The 18,321-nt window shown below is 38.0% G+C and overlaps 1 protein-coding gene across 1 annotated transcript in view; it reads right to left on the reverse strand.

Annotated features, from left to right (window-relative positions):
• Positions 1-1,074: 1,074 nt before the first annotated feature.
• The window catches only part of nphp1 (nephronophthisis 1), an 89,654-nt gene continuing 72,407 nt past the window's right edge, over positions 1,075-18,321 (reverse strand). The window contains exons 19-20 of the mRNA XM_072246858.1: positions 12,021-12,065; positions 1,075-3,962 (exon numbers count right to left, since the gene is read on the reverse strand). Coding sequence (XP_072102959.1) covers positions 3,684-3,962; positions 12,021-12,065 — 324 coding nt within the window. The 3' untranslated portion in view covers positions 1,075-3,683. The remainder of the gene's footprint in view (positions 3,963-12,020; positions 12,066-18,321) is intronic.

The following is an 18,321-nucleotide window of genomic DNA, read 5'->3' on the forward strand; positions in this document are numbered from 1 at the left end:
TCCCCTGTGAGGGAGTTTGTACTGTCAGTAAATCTCTTTGCCTGTACTACTTGCTCCCTTCAACCAAGGAGATGAATTTCTCTTATTCAGCTGAACGTTGCAGGGTGGAAGACTTCACTTTATATTTTATTTTCATCTCTTTCACATGTTGCCCTAGATGCCCATCCTTTATCTCCTTGTCTTACTTGATGCCTGGTAAATGACTCCAAATCCTACAGCAAAAATATCAGTCAAGCTCCAAGGGCAGCACATCTATTTGCTTTCACCTGCAACTTGATATCTACTCAATACAGTTAGGAACGTCAATAAATGCTGACTATTCTATGCATGAATGAACAAAGTTCATGTATTGTATATGCCACTCCCTGTACACATGTCCCACACTCCTGGTTAAATGCCTCTAAGTAGGCATTTTCTTCAGAATGCCACAGTTTAAGTTACAGAGGATTGGTTCATCCGGACAGACTTCCATGTTTACTTTGTTAAAACTGACTCGCATAGGTTTAAAATCTTCAATTTCTGGATAAAGTAAAGCAAAAGAAAGTATCCAGTATATAATAGGGAACTCCTTTTAAAAAAATGGAACAAAAATATCCCATTATCTTGCTCATATACCCAATGCGCAGCTTGAGTGTCTTACATATCTTGGGCTTAAGTCTGCTATCTTATTTTAATCATCATGGTTATGAGAAAAGCGAGGACAAGAAAAGCTGGCTTCAGATAGAATGTGTCCAGCAGAAATTGCATTGTGGAACATGTAACAGCTTTGCTGTAATTAAATTTCCTTTGTGTATCATTATCCCAAGACATTTAAACAAATAAGGCACACTACAGAAGATTTCACTGGGTCACTCATAGTTAATTTCACACATTGAATCTAAATTTCTTTAGGGATGCCTACTCATTCCAATGGTACTTCCAAAACTGTGCTCCTTTTTCATCGAGCTCAAAAATTAAATCACAGATATTAATAAGGTACAGAAATTGGAATACTAGACATAATGCTCCACAAAAAATACTTTGAACAAAATGATGAAAAGATTAGACATCAGACTGTATTATTTTGCTGAGAGACTGGAGTGATGAACTGGAAAAGGATTAGTTAATTGCACTGATAAAATACAACTTGTAGATTCATAGACAAATATTAGTCCACTTTCCACTTTGGGTTTCCAAGATAAAAAATGTTTTTCCTAGCTGTGCACTACTGTGTCACAATACACTATATTAACTCAAGTCATTACACAGTTCCTTTGTTTCAAGGATACAAATCACATTTTCTGCCAAATAAGTTAACTTTAATTATAATAATTTTACAACAATCCTTAAAAGACCAGCCCTCACTGATCTAAGTATAGAAAGTACCTTCATAATATGATTTAAAAAGTCATCTGTACAAATATACACTTTTAAGATGAAGTGATTGAAAAAATAACTACCATAATTTTTTGCACACCCAGTCAATGTAAAATATGGCAGCAAAATTATCTTTTGTGTAAATATAAACACAAGAGTTCTATAAGAAAGGCCTCTGTAAACCAAGGAGCATTATCTGATTTTTGTAATAAGATTTCTCCATAAGATACTTCTCAGTCACACGACATACCTGTATTATTGTGCGTAGCTACAAATCTATGTCCATGTACAGCAGTTGACTGGCTCCAATTTTACACTAGCAATCCAATGGCAGTGTAGATAAATAAGCAAAAAAAAAAACTGCTGTTTTGCCTACATCTATTAAGATAGAACTTCACTGCACACTTCACCCCTGATCTAAACAGTGGCATTGCCATGATGTGAATATATGGACCATGATTGGCACAGATGACTGCTGGATGGATCATTGCCTCATCTGCTCCACCATATGCATCAGACTCATGAAAAAGAGGAGGTTCTCAAGAAACAGACCAAGCCAAGGCTAAAACACAAGACCCTGCTTGATACAGCCACCAAACGGCACCTTCAGGCCTTGTTTGGTGAAATTCTCCAACAAGAATATCCAGAGGATATCAAAGAATATCAGGGTGAGCTTAAATCCACCATCCTTGATAGCTGCAAAAACATTATTGGGTCCAGAAAGTATCAGGATTGGTTTGATCATAACAACATGGAAACAAAACAACTTAGCTCCAAGAAAAGCCTATTGTGCCCGCCAGAATGACATCGGCAGCAAGGCCAAAAGAAAAGCTTACTCCAGAGCCAAGGCAAATGTCTAGCTCAGGGCGAGGGAGCTAAAGATTTCTTGGTGGACTGAGAAAGCCCTGGAAATCCAGCGACTGGCAGACTCTGGTAACCAGTACCACCAAAGCAGTCTATGGCCTAAATTACTTCAGATTAAACCCCCTGTGCTCAGAAGATGGGAAGAATTGCTAAAGGATCAGAAGGATATCAATAAACAATGGAAAAAGCTTCAAGACCTTCTTACTGCTAACCGGGGGTTACTGACCAAATCCTCTAGAGACCTGTGAGAAAAGACAAGGGGGGGGACCTCCCTGTATGAATTACGTCCATGATTCCATTAGGAGCCTGAAAGGCCACAAAGCCACTGGTCCTGATGGGATCCCAGCAGAGATCCTTATGAAAGGTGGACCACCGCTCCTGCACCATCTGGGAAAATGAACAACTGTCCTCATAGCTCAGGGATGCTCTAACAGTGACCATATCCAATCGCGGCATTTTCCAGAGGCAGCTCCTCCCTTCAATAACAGGCAAAATGTTTGCATGTATCCTTGTCAACCAACTCCTTCCGCTATTTGGTTTCTGAATCACAATGTAGTTTCTCCCCATCTAGGGGTACACAGGTATGACCTTCATAGCACACCAATTAGAGGAAAAATGCTGAGCACAAAGGCAACCGTTGTATTTGGCTTTCATATATATGACAAAGCCATAGACTGCCAAGTGCTCTGGTGTATACTAACCAGAAATGGCTGACCTGACAAGTACTTACAAATACCGAGGCTACAGCAGGATGACATGTCAGCCACAACTCTCAGCAACTGTGGTGCTTAATCAAAACCCTTCACTGTCAAAACAGTAGTCAATCAAGGCTGTATCACTGCATCCACCCTACTTGCCTTCATTATTGCTGATATCCCTCACCTCAATGGCCAAGACCTACCACAGTGAAAAGATTTGGGAAGGTTTATGTCCAAATATTCTGCTAACAATGAACATAGAGTGGCAGTGAAAGGTCAGAGAGATCATTCAAAACATAGATCAATAGAATTCCAGGTATTACAGGAATCAATGAATATGGGAACAGTGCAGAAAATGGTATTGAAGTAGATCAGGTATGATTTTGATGAACAGCAAAATAGGTTTTAAGAGCAAATTGTCTACTTCTGCCCGTTTCTTATATGAAATGTTCCACTAATGGCTATTGCAGCAGAAACTTCAAATTAAAATGAAATTAATCAGGATTTGAAAGAGTACAAAAGGATACAGGAAAAATGACCAACATACTGTACCTGCTGAAATACCAGGACAGATCTGAGAGGGGGAAAAGCTGTACAAACCTTTGACAATGTACAATCATGCATCAAGGCACTATCAGTAAGCTTATAAGACTAAACTAACTGAGCAATCTTTGGTTATTTTCAGTCCCTTTCTCCAAACAATTATTGAATGCTTTTATGACCACCTTTAAATAATACTATTCTCATTTATAGTTGGCCTCATGGCTATGTCGATGAAGTAGATTTTTGAGTCACTCCCAAGAAATCATAGCTTACTTCTGAAATATCAAAAACATGATAGGTATGCTCTGGAGAAAGTAGACTGTAGAGTGAGCCATTTTTCTCTTGGGTTTGCTGTAAAAAGTTAGCAATGTCTTTCCACCGGCTAACTTCAACTTCCTCGTCAGCCCATTTGTTTGCTGGGAGAGTTGAAGAACGAAGAAGAGGGTATACACTGTCATGGTACACTTGGACAAATAAACGTCTCATAAATTCTTCATCTCTCTGTAAACAACAGAAACAAAGGGTGAACTACTTCTGCTATGATAAGGAATTTTTAACATTCATTTAAACAGCAATTTTTCTGCAAGTTAGCTGTCAAAATATGTAAAGTATTAAAAGCATTTTAAAATCCTATCCCAATTTCACCACATCCTGTAGCAAGTGTGACTTTGTTCAAAACAAACCTTTAACTGGTTTATCTTGTTAATACAAAATAAACAGATTGTTAGCATCTAGTACTGATGAGTTCGGGGAAAATATGAAAATAATCTTAGTAAACAGTAAGACTGTACTTATCTTTTCCTGTCTGCACACCTTTCTAGTTCTTAGCACCATGTTGACAGCAGTGCTACACTAATGATACGTCAATGGAGTTTATATCTTTTCTTTAAAACTCTAAAAAATGTACTTGTGGGTGAAATAGAATCACAGCAGCAGACAAGTTTAAACAGGATAGCAATTGGCATTAGCTTTTTAATACTAAAATAGATTTTGTGCACTTAAACATCTATGGAATGTACTGTAGCACCGATGTTATCATATCACAAGATAAGAAGCAGTAGTTAGTTACGTGATTTAGAGGTTGTCTCCCTGTTAACAATATGCACATTGTGGAGCCAAACCAGTTTTAGAAACTTATAACAATTGGAAACAGCATATCCCTTATGATAAATATCTCTTAATTCTTACCAAAGAATTACAAAACATGCAAAAAGAGTCAGAACGACATGCTCAAAGCTTCTTTATTCAAGTACAACATCCTCACTGTCTGCTTAAGCTCTCTGACCAGTGACCACTCAAAATGAGGAAGCAGTATTCAGGCTGTTATTGAGACCTTTGGGGACATGCATTCTGAATATTATGAAGCTCTGCTTAAGTGAGAGAAGGAACATGCCATCTTGCAAACTACACATCCACTTGTCCATTGGCCACTGCCCACATGGTAGTGAAAGACTCTGCAGATCCTACAATGGCCTCATCAGCCACTTCAGAACCCCCTAAAGTAGAGCAAAAGGAAATTATCCTTTAATCAAAGGAGTGTCTAGGAAGAACCTATGTCGTACTATTTTAGTATAGCATAGAGTTGAGGTAACTGAATTAAAAGAGAGTTGGAAAAAATATTTATTTAAAGTCTGGAAGGGTGGTTGACGAAAAAAATGTCATTGTATTTAGAACTGGTATTCACTATGTTGGTGGACTTTCCTATAAGGCTGTGGTCAGTGTCCTGCACAGTGGCAGTTGTCACTATGCCTTCAATCTGCAGCAATTTGGTTTGCATTGTATAATTGCTTAATCAATAATAAATACTGTTTGCTGAGAACATGGCTTATGGCATAATCTATGCACACAAGCCCATAATGTAATAATCATTATTTTATCACTGGAAATGCATTGGAAGATTATTGGCATGCTCTGCTCCGACTAACTGAAAAATCACAATAAAACTCCAGTTGCTGGAATTCTGAAATAAAATCAATCAGCAGATCAAATAGCATCTGTAGAGAGACACAGAGTTAACATTTCAGGTCAATGTCTCTTCAACAATACTGCAGCGATTATACCTTGAGAAATTCTGATCATCAGAATCACTTATTTCAGCCTTGCTACCTTCTCTAATCTATTCACGGCTACCTGCCAATGTGAACCTAATAATAATATTTCCATTCAGCTTACTCACTTCCAACCACCCCTCCTATATGCAGCACTCTATCCATTATGGACCAACCCTGATATCTTGCTTGAATCAATCAATAAAAGTGCTGCATTGTAGTACGGCAAAATGACATTGAGTACCCATAGACCAAATGCCAGTTTTTCAGACACCTCCTCAAATCCCTCTCTCTGGATTCTGATCCCTTGATAAAATGTCTTTAGCCACATTCCTAAGTTGAGCTTGCAGCCTAATTGGCTATTGTATATTAAGTTTGATGATTGAGAAAAGTGTGGAAAGGTACTGGGCATCGACTTAGAAGTTACTGGGCAAAAGGACTCATCTAGTTCCTGAGCAAGCTGACATAGAATCTTTCTTTCTTTCTTTTTAAATCTTTTTATTGAATAAGTATACAAAGGGTAAACCATAAAGGCACTAATACACTGTTAGAAATTACAGGAAATATTAATACAGAAGAAAAAATTGATACAAACAGTGCAATTTAAACATAAAATAATATGGTAAAATAATAGTATACTAATTTTTTTATATATATATATATCTCAATAGAGAAAAAGAAAAAAAAACCTCAAAAAAAGACCCCCCAAAAAAAACCCACCGTGCAACTAAACTAAAAGCAAAGCAAAGCAATGGGCTAACTTGGAAACAGATAGAGTTAAAGAACTTAAAATCATGTCCTCAAACCCGACCTCCATTAAAAACAGTTTAAAAAAAAGGCAAGAAGGGAATATAAATATGGAACAAAGAGAAAAAAATTACATTAAATGAAAATATTGAATAAAAGATCTCCAGGTCTGTTCAAATTTAAGTGAGGAATCATAAAGATTACTTCTAATTTTCTCCAAATTTAAGCATAATATCGTCTGAGAAAACCAAAAAAAAGGTAGTTGGAGCATTAGGCTCTTTCCAATGTTGTAAGATACACCTTTTCGCCATTAAAGCAAGAAATGCAATCATTCTACGGGCTGAAGGGGAAAGATTACTGGAAATTTTAGGTAATCCAAAGATAGCAGTAATAGGATGAGGAGAGATATCTATATTCAATACCTTTGAGATAATATTAAAAATGTTTCTCCAAAAAGTTTCCAGAGTAGGACAAGACCAAAACATATGAGTTAAAGAGGCTATCTGCCCCGGACATCTATCACAAAAAGGATTAATATGAGAATAGAAATGAGCTAATTTATCTTTGGACATATGTGCTCTATGGACAACTTTAAATTGAATTAGGGGATGTTTAGCACAAATAGAGGAAGTATTGACTAATTGTAAAATCTGCCCCCAGTCATCCACGGAAATAATAGAACCCAATTCTTGTTCCCAATCTGACCTAATCTTATCAAATGGACCTTTCCTAAGTTTCATAATAATATTATAAATAATAGCCGTTACACCTTTCTGACATGGATTAAGGTTAATTATAGTATCTAAAATATATGTAGGAGGTAGCGTCGGAAAGGAAAAGAGTATAGTACTTAGGAAATTTCTAACTTGGAGATATCTAAAAAAAGTGTATTCTTGGTAAATTATATTTATTAGATAATTGTTCAAAAGACATAAGGGAACCATCTAAAACTAAATCCAAAAACCGTGAAATACCCTTAGTCTTCCAAATTTGAAACGTACGATCCATGAGAGAGGGAGGAAAAAATACGTTACCTAAAATAGGGATCGCTAGCCCAAATTGGTTGAGATCAAAAAATTTTCTTAATTGAAACCAAATATGCAAGGTATATTTAACTATCCGGTTAAAGACCAGTTTAAGGCATTTCAAATCAAAAGGAAGAGAGGAACCTAAAATAGAGCCAAGTGCATAGCCCTGAGCAGAATGTAATTCCAATACTATCCATTTAGGAATGGATAGTGTATCTTGGTCAAGTAACCAAAATTTCATATGTCGAATATTAATCACCCAATAATAGAATCTAAAGTTAGGTAATGCTAGACCTCCATCTCTCTTGGCTTTCTGTAAATGTATTTTACCCAATCTCGGGTTTTTATTTTGCCAAATAAATGAAGAAATTTTAGAGTCAATTTTATCAAAAAAAGATTTTGGAACAAAAATCGGTAATGCCTGAAATATATATAAAAATTTTGGCAGAATAAACATCTTAACTGCATTAATACGACCAATCAAAGTTAAATATAATGGAAACCATTTAGATGAAAGTTGAGTAATATGATCAATTAAGGGTAAAAAATTAGTCTTAAATAAATCTTTGTATTTACAAGTAATTTTAATCCCAAGATATGAGGAATAATTATTAATCAATTTAAATGGAAAGTTATTATACAAGGGAAGTTGTTTATTAATCGGAAAAAGTTCACTCTTACTAAGGTTTAATTTATAACCTGAAAAAAGACCAAATTGTGCTAATAAATCTAAAGCAGCAGGGATAGAGTTTTGAGGATTAGAAATATATAAAAGTAAGTCATCAGTATAGAGTGATATTTTATGGGACTTTAAGCCCCGACTTATCCCAGTAATATTTGGAGATTCCCGAATGGCAATTGCAAGAGGTTCTAAAGCAACATCAAATAATAAAGGACTAAGAGGACAACCTTGTCCAGTACCTCGAAAAAGAGGGAAAAAAGGTGAGCTTAAAGAGTTAGTACGGACCGAGGCCATAGGAGAATGATATAACAGTTTAATCCAGGATATAAATTTCGAGCTAAAATTAAACATTTCAAGCACCTTAAATAAGTAAGGCCATTCTACTCTATCAAAAACTTTTTCAGCATCTAAAGAGATAACACACTCAGGAACATTTTGTGAGGGGGTATAAACAATATTTAACAGTGTGCGAATGTTATAGAAAGAGTAACGACCTTTAATAAAACCCGTTTGGTCTTCCGAAATAATAAAAGGGAGTACTTTTTCTAATCTGTTTGCTAATAATTTAGAAAAAATTTTAGAATCAACATTTAATAAAGATATTGGTCTATAAGATGCACATTGAGCAGGATCTTTATCCTTCCTTAATTTTAGAGAGATTGACGCTCTATAAAAGGATTCAGGAAGTTTACCAAGTTTTAATGAAGCCTCCAAAACCCAGGGATTAATGAAGGTGCAAAAAACTTATAAAATTCCACGGTAAACCCATCAGGGCCAGGAGCTTCCCCAGGTTCATAGAGGAAATAACATTCTTAATCTCATCAGTAGTAATGGGAGTATCAAGCATAGAAGACATAGAAGAAAGAAAGACTCAGATTGATAAGTGGAACATGTGCTTTAAGTCTCCGGAATACTTTAAAAACTTTTTTCCTTTTAATAGGATAATTAAGACCATTAGTATTCCAGGAGACAAAATTAATAATAGACTCCATAAACCCTAAAGTCAACCCGCAAAAAAGAGGATTGACGATAGGTTCGACCCACGAACCCGGAAAGGGAACAGAACAAACCAGAGATAACGGGTAGAAGAACGCAACCAATGCTTCAGTAATGTAAATAGCCCAAGAAGAAAAAAACTAAAACATGAAGCCCCTCCCACCACCCCCCACCCCATGACCCCAAGGCTAAATCTAAAGCAGACCCGCCAGAAAGAAGCAAGCACTAGAATTACCCCCATGACTTCCAATAGACGCTCAATAAAAAGTGTAAATATAAAAAAGATCAGCTAGTTATAAAACAGTAAAAGAATAAAAAAAGAACAGTTAAGACAAATACGATATAAAACAGAGAAAAAGCCAGAAAATATAAGGAAAACTGTAACAGACCACAGACCCTATGATAACCAAAAAAAAAGAAACAAAATTATTAATATAAACTAGCTAGGAAAACCTACAGAAAAAAGTACATTTAAAGACTACGAAATTTAAGGCCTCAAAGGAAATACACAAAATGATGCTGAGGAAATAACCACCCAGAATCCCCAAGGAAAAAGAAAGGAATGACACAGTTAGAAAGAAAGTTTAGCAACCTTATTAATTAATCAAAAATAAAGTTTTCTGCCCATATAAAGCAACCAAAAATTAAACCCGACAGATTCACAACCTCCGATCAAACGGAGATAATTAAAAATTACGATTAAGATGTTGAAGGTGAAAATTGATCCAGATAACTCTGGGCATCCGATGGAGATTCAAAAAAACGAAGGGCTCCGTCAGGCGTGCAGATCCTTAAACGCGCCGGATAAAGCAGCGCTGGTTTTAAATCCATCTTGTAGAGTTCCGACATCACAGATCTGTAACGAACCCGTTGATCCCGAATCTGTTTGCTGAAGTCCTCCACGAATCGGAACTGAAGATCCAAAAAATCAATATAACCTTTAGATTGAACAAATCGAAGCAGTTTCTCCTTGTCTTGAAAGTAATGAAAACGTAAAATGACATGTCGAGGTTTATCTGACTTAGATGAATATGATGGAACTCTGTGAGCCCGATCCAATAACGGTGGTTGGTCAGGAAATACGGTAGGAAATGCATCTTTTAAAAGTTGAGAAAAAAACTTTATAGGGTTGTCAGATTCAACAGCTTCACGAACACCAATAATTCGAATATTCTGCCGTCGCATTCTGGATTCTAAGTCAGAGTTTTTAAAAGTCAGAAAGTCCAGTTTTTTCTTCATTGAAGTAATTGTTTCTTCAATTTTCTCCATCTTGAGTTCATTTTGTTGCGTGGATTTTTGAAGATTAGATATAGCCGACTGATGTTCCATGATAGATGTTTGCATTTTATCGATTGAATCCGCAATTTTCTGGAAATTAATTGAAATTTCCGCACGAATCAGCTCCGTTATGGAGGTTGAAATTTCCCTTTGAATTAGATTCGATATAGCTTTCAGAGTCAACGGCGGTTCAGTCGGAGGGAGATCGGTACCTTTCGGTCTAACCGGAGGTTTGCCGTCTTTCCCATTTTTTCCGTTCTTGGACATAGCAGACCTTAAAAGCATCCGAATATCAAAAAGCCCAATTTGTTTCAGATTATTGTAAAAGTCGATACCTTAATGGTTAGATAAATATAGCTGATCATAAGAAAAAAAACTCAGAGGTAATGGAGCAAGTCAAGAGCACGACTTCACTCCATGAGCTCTACCGGAAGTCCCGACATAGAATCAACAGTCTGAATGACCTACCTCTCAGTTGTAAGGAAAATATGTAGAAAATGAAAATAAAGCCCCAGCACTGAATGTCATGCCATTGTCCCCCAGTCACTGATCCTCTATCCACAGCCTTCTGCTTCATAGCCCCTTAACCATGCAACACCAGCTTCCACTTTCTCAGGAAAACCCACAATTGGAACTGTCCAGGTACACCCATTGCTTCAGTTTACTCTTCCCCCACTGACTCCAATTCTTGTTGCCTTGTCGCCATTATTTTGCTCCTGGGGTAGTCCTTCGTACTTACATTCCAAACATCTCTGTTAGACTTCTTTGGCCTCAACCAGCTCACCCTCACTTTTGGCATGCAATTTCTCAACAGGTCCACTCCACAGATGGATAGACAGAGGGTCCCAACTATTTCCCCTCCATCAACTATCAGGCTGAAACTGTTCTTACATGGAGCAACAACTCTACTCACTTGCTCCAGATCAAAGGTATGGAAACTTGGATGAGTATACGTTGAACCCGTATCTTCATTGGATATATGAAGCTTTCTTGGTTTCAAGACCAACTCAGCCTTTTACCTTCAACTCCTTATCTGGTATATTTATGATTGTATTGGTGCTGTTTCCTCTATCCATAAACAACTGAAAAATGATTTCCTTCACTGCAAATTTTTGAGCTGCTTTCACTTTCAAAGGGTCTCTTTTTTCTGTATTTTTCTGTCTCCATCTCAGAGGACAAGTTCGTGACCATTATTCATTAGAAACACAAAGATTCCCACTATTAACTTGATTATGATTCTTCTCGCCCTTCGTTCTATAGGGATTCCTTCCCATCTGCCTCTTCTGAATATTTACACATTCTCACTTTGGTTGAAAGGTTTTAGCCACAACTCTGACCTACATTTCACAGCTTGCATATCCCCTTTTGTTTGTTTTCCTTCCCTCATTAACCTATTAATCAGCAAATATTGAGATTAGCTGGGAAATATACGCTTTACTCTAGAGATGTTCCATCTATCCTATCAATTGTCTTTACAACATTGAAAACTGATTTGATTTCCTCAGCAGGGAACTGATTTTGGACCAGCAGATCCAAAACAATGGTTAGAGAAAAAGTACACCTCTTTCAGAATCTACAGACAAATTTGTTCTATTTTCTTTTCAGTTATCTCTCTTTTGAATGCTATTATTGAATAATTTTATACTTCTACAAAACAATCTAACAGGAACTAGCAATCTTTCAAAAGTCTGTTATTCTCTTTAAATTAACAGTGCCTTTCAATATCATTAACTTACAAGCAAATCTGGCTAAAATAAATAAAACTAAACATAAAATTTACCTTCTCTGATCGTTTTACAGTTAATTCCTTCTCAGACCACGCACTCTGTCAAATGTAAAACAAACATATCAGTATCAGTGAGAGAGATGTCTATTCCTAGTTACACAGATAATTCCTCAATTTAAAATGCAAGTTGAGGTCAAGGTGTTTGAGGCAGCATAGTAGCGTAGAGGTTAGCACAACCAGTGACCCGGGGTTCAATTCCCACCGCTGCCTGTAAGGAGTTTGTGCACTCTCCTTGTGAACACGTGGGTTTCCACAGAGTGCTCTGGTTTCACCCACAGTCCAAAGGTGCACTGGTTGGAAGATTAATTGGTCATTATAAATTTTCCCATGATCAGGCTAGGCCTGAGGAATGCAAGGCAGCGCAGCTCAAAGGACTGGAAGGGCCTATTCCACACTGCACGTCAATCAATCAATCAATAAATAAATGATGTTCAAAGTTTGAAACCTAGCTTGCAGTTTCTGTGGAATATATATAATTATTTTGTCTCAGCTCTTAATCTGCATTGTTCCACAGAGTTATTTCAGGTGTTTCTCAAGTTGAGATTCTAGCTAAAAAGAATCAGAAGTCTGCAGTGCACATAGCTTGATAAGGACAGGCAATCAGTGTTGCCAACATGATTCACAGGTCAAAGTTACAACAAAGGATGCCAAGGCAGTTAAGAAGACAGCAAACAAATGGATAGGTTCTAAGCCAATGACATCTTAGACTCTTTATATTTGAACAATGCACAAATAAAATCCAAACAAAACTGAGCCTTTGATCTGAAGGCACTCACAACATTAAAACATCACAGCCCTATAAAAAAGTCAAATACACCTGCATTTCTGTAATATTTTTCACCTCCCTTGTAGGATGTCCCAAACTGGTTTTCAGTCAATGAAGTACTTTGAAGGAGAATCACTAATGCAATTTAGTAAGCAAAGAGAATTTTTTTAAAAATACTGTTTCTTTAATCCTTGATGTACAGCATACATGTTCAGGTCAGAATAGTTCCTTTGGCCTCACATGGTCTGCTATTGTTTTATCTAGTTGCTCATGAAAATGCCCCGGCTATAAATTTGCCAACAGTACCAGGATACACCAGATCAATCCCAACTCTTAAAAGGAGCATACCAAAAGTGCTACCTAGCACAGACAAGTGGTAGGCAGCACATCATCACATTCAATCATCTCACCCCAAAGGCAAACCCAGCTCGTGATGTAGTTGTACGAGTGAGCACGTGTGTTACTATACTGTGAGCTCTTAACTTTCATGGGGCACACATTCCAGAATAGAGTATGAATCCTGTACAGTCAAGTTTATATGGTTTATGTTATATGCATGTATAGAGTTAAATGACTATAAATGTAAATAGAAACTGAGACAATGTTTCTTTGAACCAGGATGTAAAGCACAGTAATACACATAACACACGATAACTTATGAAGGTAAGGATAAAATCTACAGATGAATCACACATAAATAACAAACTAAAGTGCATAATACTAAATATCACAAGTTACAGAACAGAGTAACCAGTGACATTTCGAATACGATGGGGCCTGGAGTTCAGAAGCTTAATGGCCTGGGAGAAGAAACTGTTTTCTCATTCTAACCGTTCTTGTTTTTAATGCATTGTAGTCTCCTGCCTGACTGTATAAAGTCAAGGAGGATGCTGGATGGATGGGTGGGATCCTTAATAATACTAAGGGCCCTACATATGCAGCGCTCCTGATAACTGTTCCTGATGGATGGTGGGGAGACTCCTATGATCCTCTCAGCTGCTCTCACAGTCCTTGTAAGAACTTCTGGTCTAATGCTCAGCTGCTTCCATACCAGCTAGCGATGCAACTTGTCAGGACAGTCTCAATAGTAAAGCACAATTAAGATGGGGGGGTGGATGTGTGGGAGAGCCTTGCTTGCCTCAATCTTCTTAGGAAGTGGAGGTGCTGCTGTGCCTTCTTGTTCAGGAAGGGGTGATATTAAGGGACCAGGTGAGGTCACCTGTGATGTGAACTCTCAGGAACTTGGAGCACTTAACTCTCCCTATGGAGGAGTCATGTATTCGCAGAGGGAGATGGTTCATCTGCACCCTCCTGAAGTCCGTAATGATTTCCATTGTCTTCTCCACATTCAGGCTTAGGTTGTTCTTCTCACACCAATCCACCAGCCGCTCCACTTCCTCTCTATACTCTGTCTCATCATTGCTCTTGACAATGCCAATCACTATTGTGTCATCCGCAAACTTGATGACACGGTGTGAGCTGGATCCTGCGACACAGTCATGCGTCATTAGTGTGAACAGCAGTGGGCTGAGCATACAGCCTTAGGGAGCGCCAGTGCTCAGCATAATGAAACAAGAAATATTGCAGCTCACACGGACTGACTGTGGCCTTACTATTAAGAAGTCCAGTATCCAATTGCAGAGGGGGGTATTGAGACCAAGCAAGGACGGTTTCCCCATCAGTTTCTGAGGTAAGATGGTATTGAATGGCGAGCAAGTCTATAAATAGCAGTCTGGCATCTAAGACTCCATTTTCCAGGTGGGACAGAAGAGAGTGGTGGGCAGAGGCTATTGCATCGTCAGTGATCGATTTGAGTGGTAAGCGAACTGGGAAAGGTCCAATGTAGCCAGGAGAAAGCTTTAATGTGCTCCATGACCAGCCACTCAAGGTATTTCATAATGGTTAATGTTAATGCCACCGGACAATAGTCATTTAGGCAGCTTCCTGTTGCCTTCTTTGCCACCTTGAAAACCAAGGAGACGATGAATTGTTCCAGAGATGTTGAAAACATCCGTCCGCACCTCCATCAGCTGGGCTGCACAGTCTTTCAGAATCCAGCCTGGTATATTATTGGGCCCTGCAGCTTTGCATGTGTTGACTCTGGCAAGAATTTGTACGAAAATACAGAAATGAAATAAAAAGGCAAGTACAGTATGCAAAGTGTCATAAATAAAAATCTAATACTTAATAACCTTACCATAATACGCACAGACAACATAACTACTATGAATTTGTTAGGTGGATCCATAAGGATTCCTCGAAACATTATGTTGGTAATCTAACCAGGAAAAGGGCCACATTAGACCTTGTATTGTGAGATGAGCCTGGCAAGGTGATCAGAGATTCAATAGGAAAGCATTTGGAGAACAGTAATGATAACTCCTTAAGTTTTCCGATATGGATAAGGATAAGCCTGGAGCTTGGGGGAAAGTGCTAAGTTGCAGAAAGGCTAATCACAGCAGTATTAGGCAGGAGCTGGGGTGAATATTATATAAGACCATATCTGACTGTTCGGAGTCCTTTAAAAGCCAGCTGGTCAGAAATTAAGACTAACATGTTCCCATGAGGAAATCCTACAAGGATGGCAAGGTTCAGGAAGCCTAAATGATGATAAATTCTGTAAATTTAATCAACAAGTAAAGTGAAGCATATGCAAGGTCTAGGAAGCCCTTGAGGATTATAAAAGAATCAGAAAAAAAACTAAAATAGGGAATTAGGGGGCTAAAATAGGCCATGAAATAAATGCTTTTGCTGAGTAGCATTATAAAGAATCCCAAGGAATACATACATTAAAAACAAGAGGGTAACTAGAGAGAGAGTCACTAGGGGTAGCATAAAATCAATTTTAAGGCAAAGTAGGGAATTTAAGCCTGGGGCCAGAGGAAGTAGACAAGTTACTAATTGAGAAAATCAATATGCACCAAGGAGAAGGACATGAGGGATAGTGAAATCAGAGAGGGGTATGTTGATGTCCTAGTGATGTTGATATCAAGGTAGAGATAATTCTACTATGACAAGGAACATTAAAGGTGGTTAAGTTCTTACTGCTTCACGAAGTCTATTCTAGATTCTTAAAGGGGCAAGAGAGGAGATTTCTGGGGTCTTGACAAAGATTCTTGTATCCCTCTTTGGATACAGTCAAATTCCCAGAGGACTGAAGATTAGCCAATGATGTTCCTATGATGAAAGAGATAAACTTCAAAATTATGGGTCAGAGAACTATATCAGTGGTGGGGAAATGATTGTAGAAAATTCTTAGGGATAGACTTTACACACATCTGGAAAAGCATGGATTTGTGCAGAACAGATATATCTTTTGAATTTTTTTTATGGAGGTGATGAAGATGTTTGTGGAAGGTAGGTCAGTTGATATTATCTATATGAACTTTAATAAATCATTTTACAAGGCCCCTCATGGTAGGCTGAACTAGAAGATTAAGACACATAGAATTCATGGAGCCTTAATAGATTGGCTTGGCCATTGAAGGCAGGAGCTAGCAATGGAAGACTATTACTCTGACTGAAGGTCTGTGTAGAATTATGAATAGTGAGGAAAGTTGTCAAAGGATACAGCAAGATATAGATCAGTTAGAAACATAGATAGAGAATTGGTAGATGAAGTTTAATTCAAACAAGTGTGAAGTGTTGCACCTTCGGAGGTCAAACATAAGTGAAAAGTTTACAGTAAATGGCAAGACCCTTCGGAGCATTGATGTACAAAGGGATCTTGTGGTTCAAGTTTATAGTTCCCTGAAAGTTGCTACCAATGTAGACAACACGTTAAAGTAGTCATATGGTATTTGGGCCATTAAGTATAAAAGTTGGGAAGTCATATTACAGCTGTATAAAATCTAGGTTGGGCCACATGTGGAACATTAGATGTAGTTTGGGTCACCAAATTACAGGAAGGATGTGAAGACTTTGGTAAAGGTGCAGAAGGGATTCATCAGGGTTTTGCTTGGGTTAGAGATTATTAATTATAAGGAAAGATTGGACCACCTTGGACTGTTTTTTCCAGAACTTCAGAGGCTGAGGGGTAACCGGATAGAAGCATACAATTTATGAGAGGCACAGACAGGATAGAGTCAGGGTCTTTTTCCCAGGATGGATATGTCAATTCTAGAGGACATAGTTTTAAAGTGGGGGGGGGGGGGAGTTTAAATGAGATTTATGAGACAAGTTATTTTTCATGAGTGCAGTAGGTGCCTGGAAGCCACTGCCAGGAAAGTTGATGGAAAGATACAATAGTAACCTCTAAGAGACATGTGGAGAGGTATGCATTTAAGATAAACAGGCAGAGAATGGACGGAGGTGGACTACGTGCAGGCAAATAGAATTGGTTTAAATTGGCATGATCAGCACAGAAATTGCTGGAAAGTGTGTTCCTGTGCTGTATTCTAGTAGTTGAATAATTATTATGTCAGTTTGCCTCAGTTCAATGTCAACTTCCAAGTTTTAGTGGGTAGGGTCACATTGGTAGTACCGTGTGCTCTTCTGATCACCACATTACAAATAAGATATGGAGGCTTTGGAGAGGGTGCAAAAAGATTCACATAGTTTTCTCTGGAGCTTTGGAGGTTGAGGGGTAACCTGATAGAAATAATATTAAGTTATGAAAGACATAGATTGGGTAGATAATCAGAGAATATCCTTGGACTGAGTTGGTAGATGCAAATAACACATGTCACTATGTTTCAATGTACACGTATGAAATAAATTGAATCTTATCTCTTACTGTATCTCATGTGCAGACAGATGGGATTAGTTTAAGTTGGCATCATGATCAGCACCATCACTCTGGGCAGAGGAGCCTGTTCCATTTGTACTCTAGTATGTCCAATGTTTGTGTTCCATTTGCTTCCTAAATGTCGTTTGCTACTTCAATGGTAGTCACTTAGCTATCAGCTGTCAAATGCCATTTATGAATTTGCTGACGACACAGCATTGTTGACAGAATTTGAGATGGTGACGAGAAGGTGTACAAGAGCGAGATAGATCAGCTCGTTGAGTAATGTCACAGCAACAACCTTGCACTCAACATCAGTAAGACCAAAGAATGGATTGTGGATTTCAGAAAGGGTAAGACGAGGGAACGTACATCAGTCCTCATAAAGAAATCAGAAGTGAAAAGAGTGAGCAATTTCAAGTTCTGGGGTGTCAACATCTCTGAGGTTCTATTCAGGGCCAAACATATTGATGCAATTACAAAGAAGGCATGACCATGGCTGTATTTCATTTGGAGTTTGAGGAGATTTGGTATGTCACCAAAGACAATTGCAAATTTCTACAGGTATACTGTGGAGAGCATTCTAACTGGCCGCATCACCATATGGTATGGGCAGACTACCGCACAGGATTGAAAGAACCTGCAGAAAGCTGTCAATTCAGTCAGCTTCAGCATGGGCACTAGCATCCATAGCATCCAGGGCATCTTCAAGGAGCGATACCTCAAAAGGGAGGCATCCATTATTAAGGCCTCTCATCAACCAGGATATGCCCTTTTTTCATTGCTACCATCAGAGAGGAGGC

This window comes from Mobula birostris, chromosome 2 (genome assembly GCF_030028105.1).
Source record: "Mobula birostris isolate sMobBir1 chromosome 2, sMobBir1.hap1, whole genome shotgun sequence".
NCBI classification, from domain to species: Eukaryota; Metazoa; Chordata; class Chondrichthyes; order Myliobatiformes; family Myliobatidae; genus Mobula; species Mobula birostris.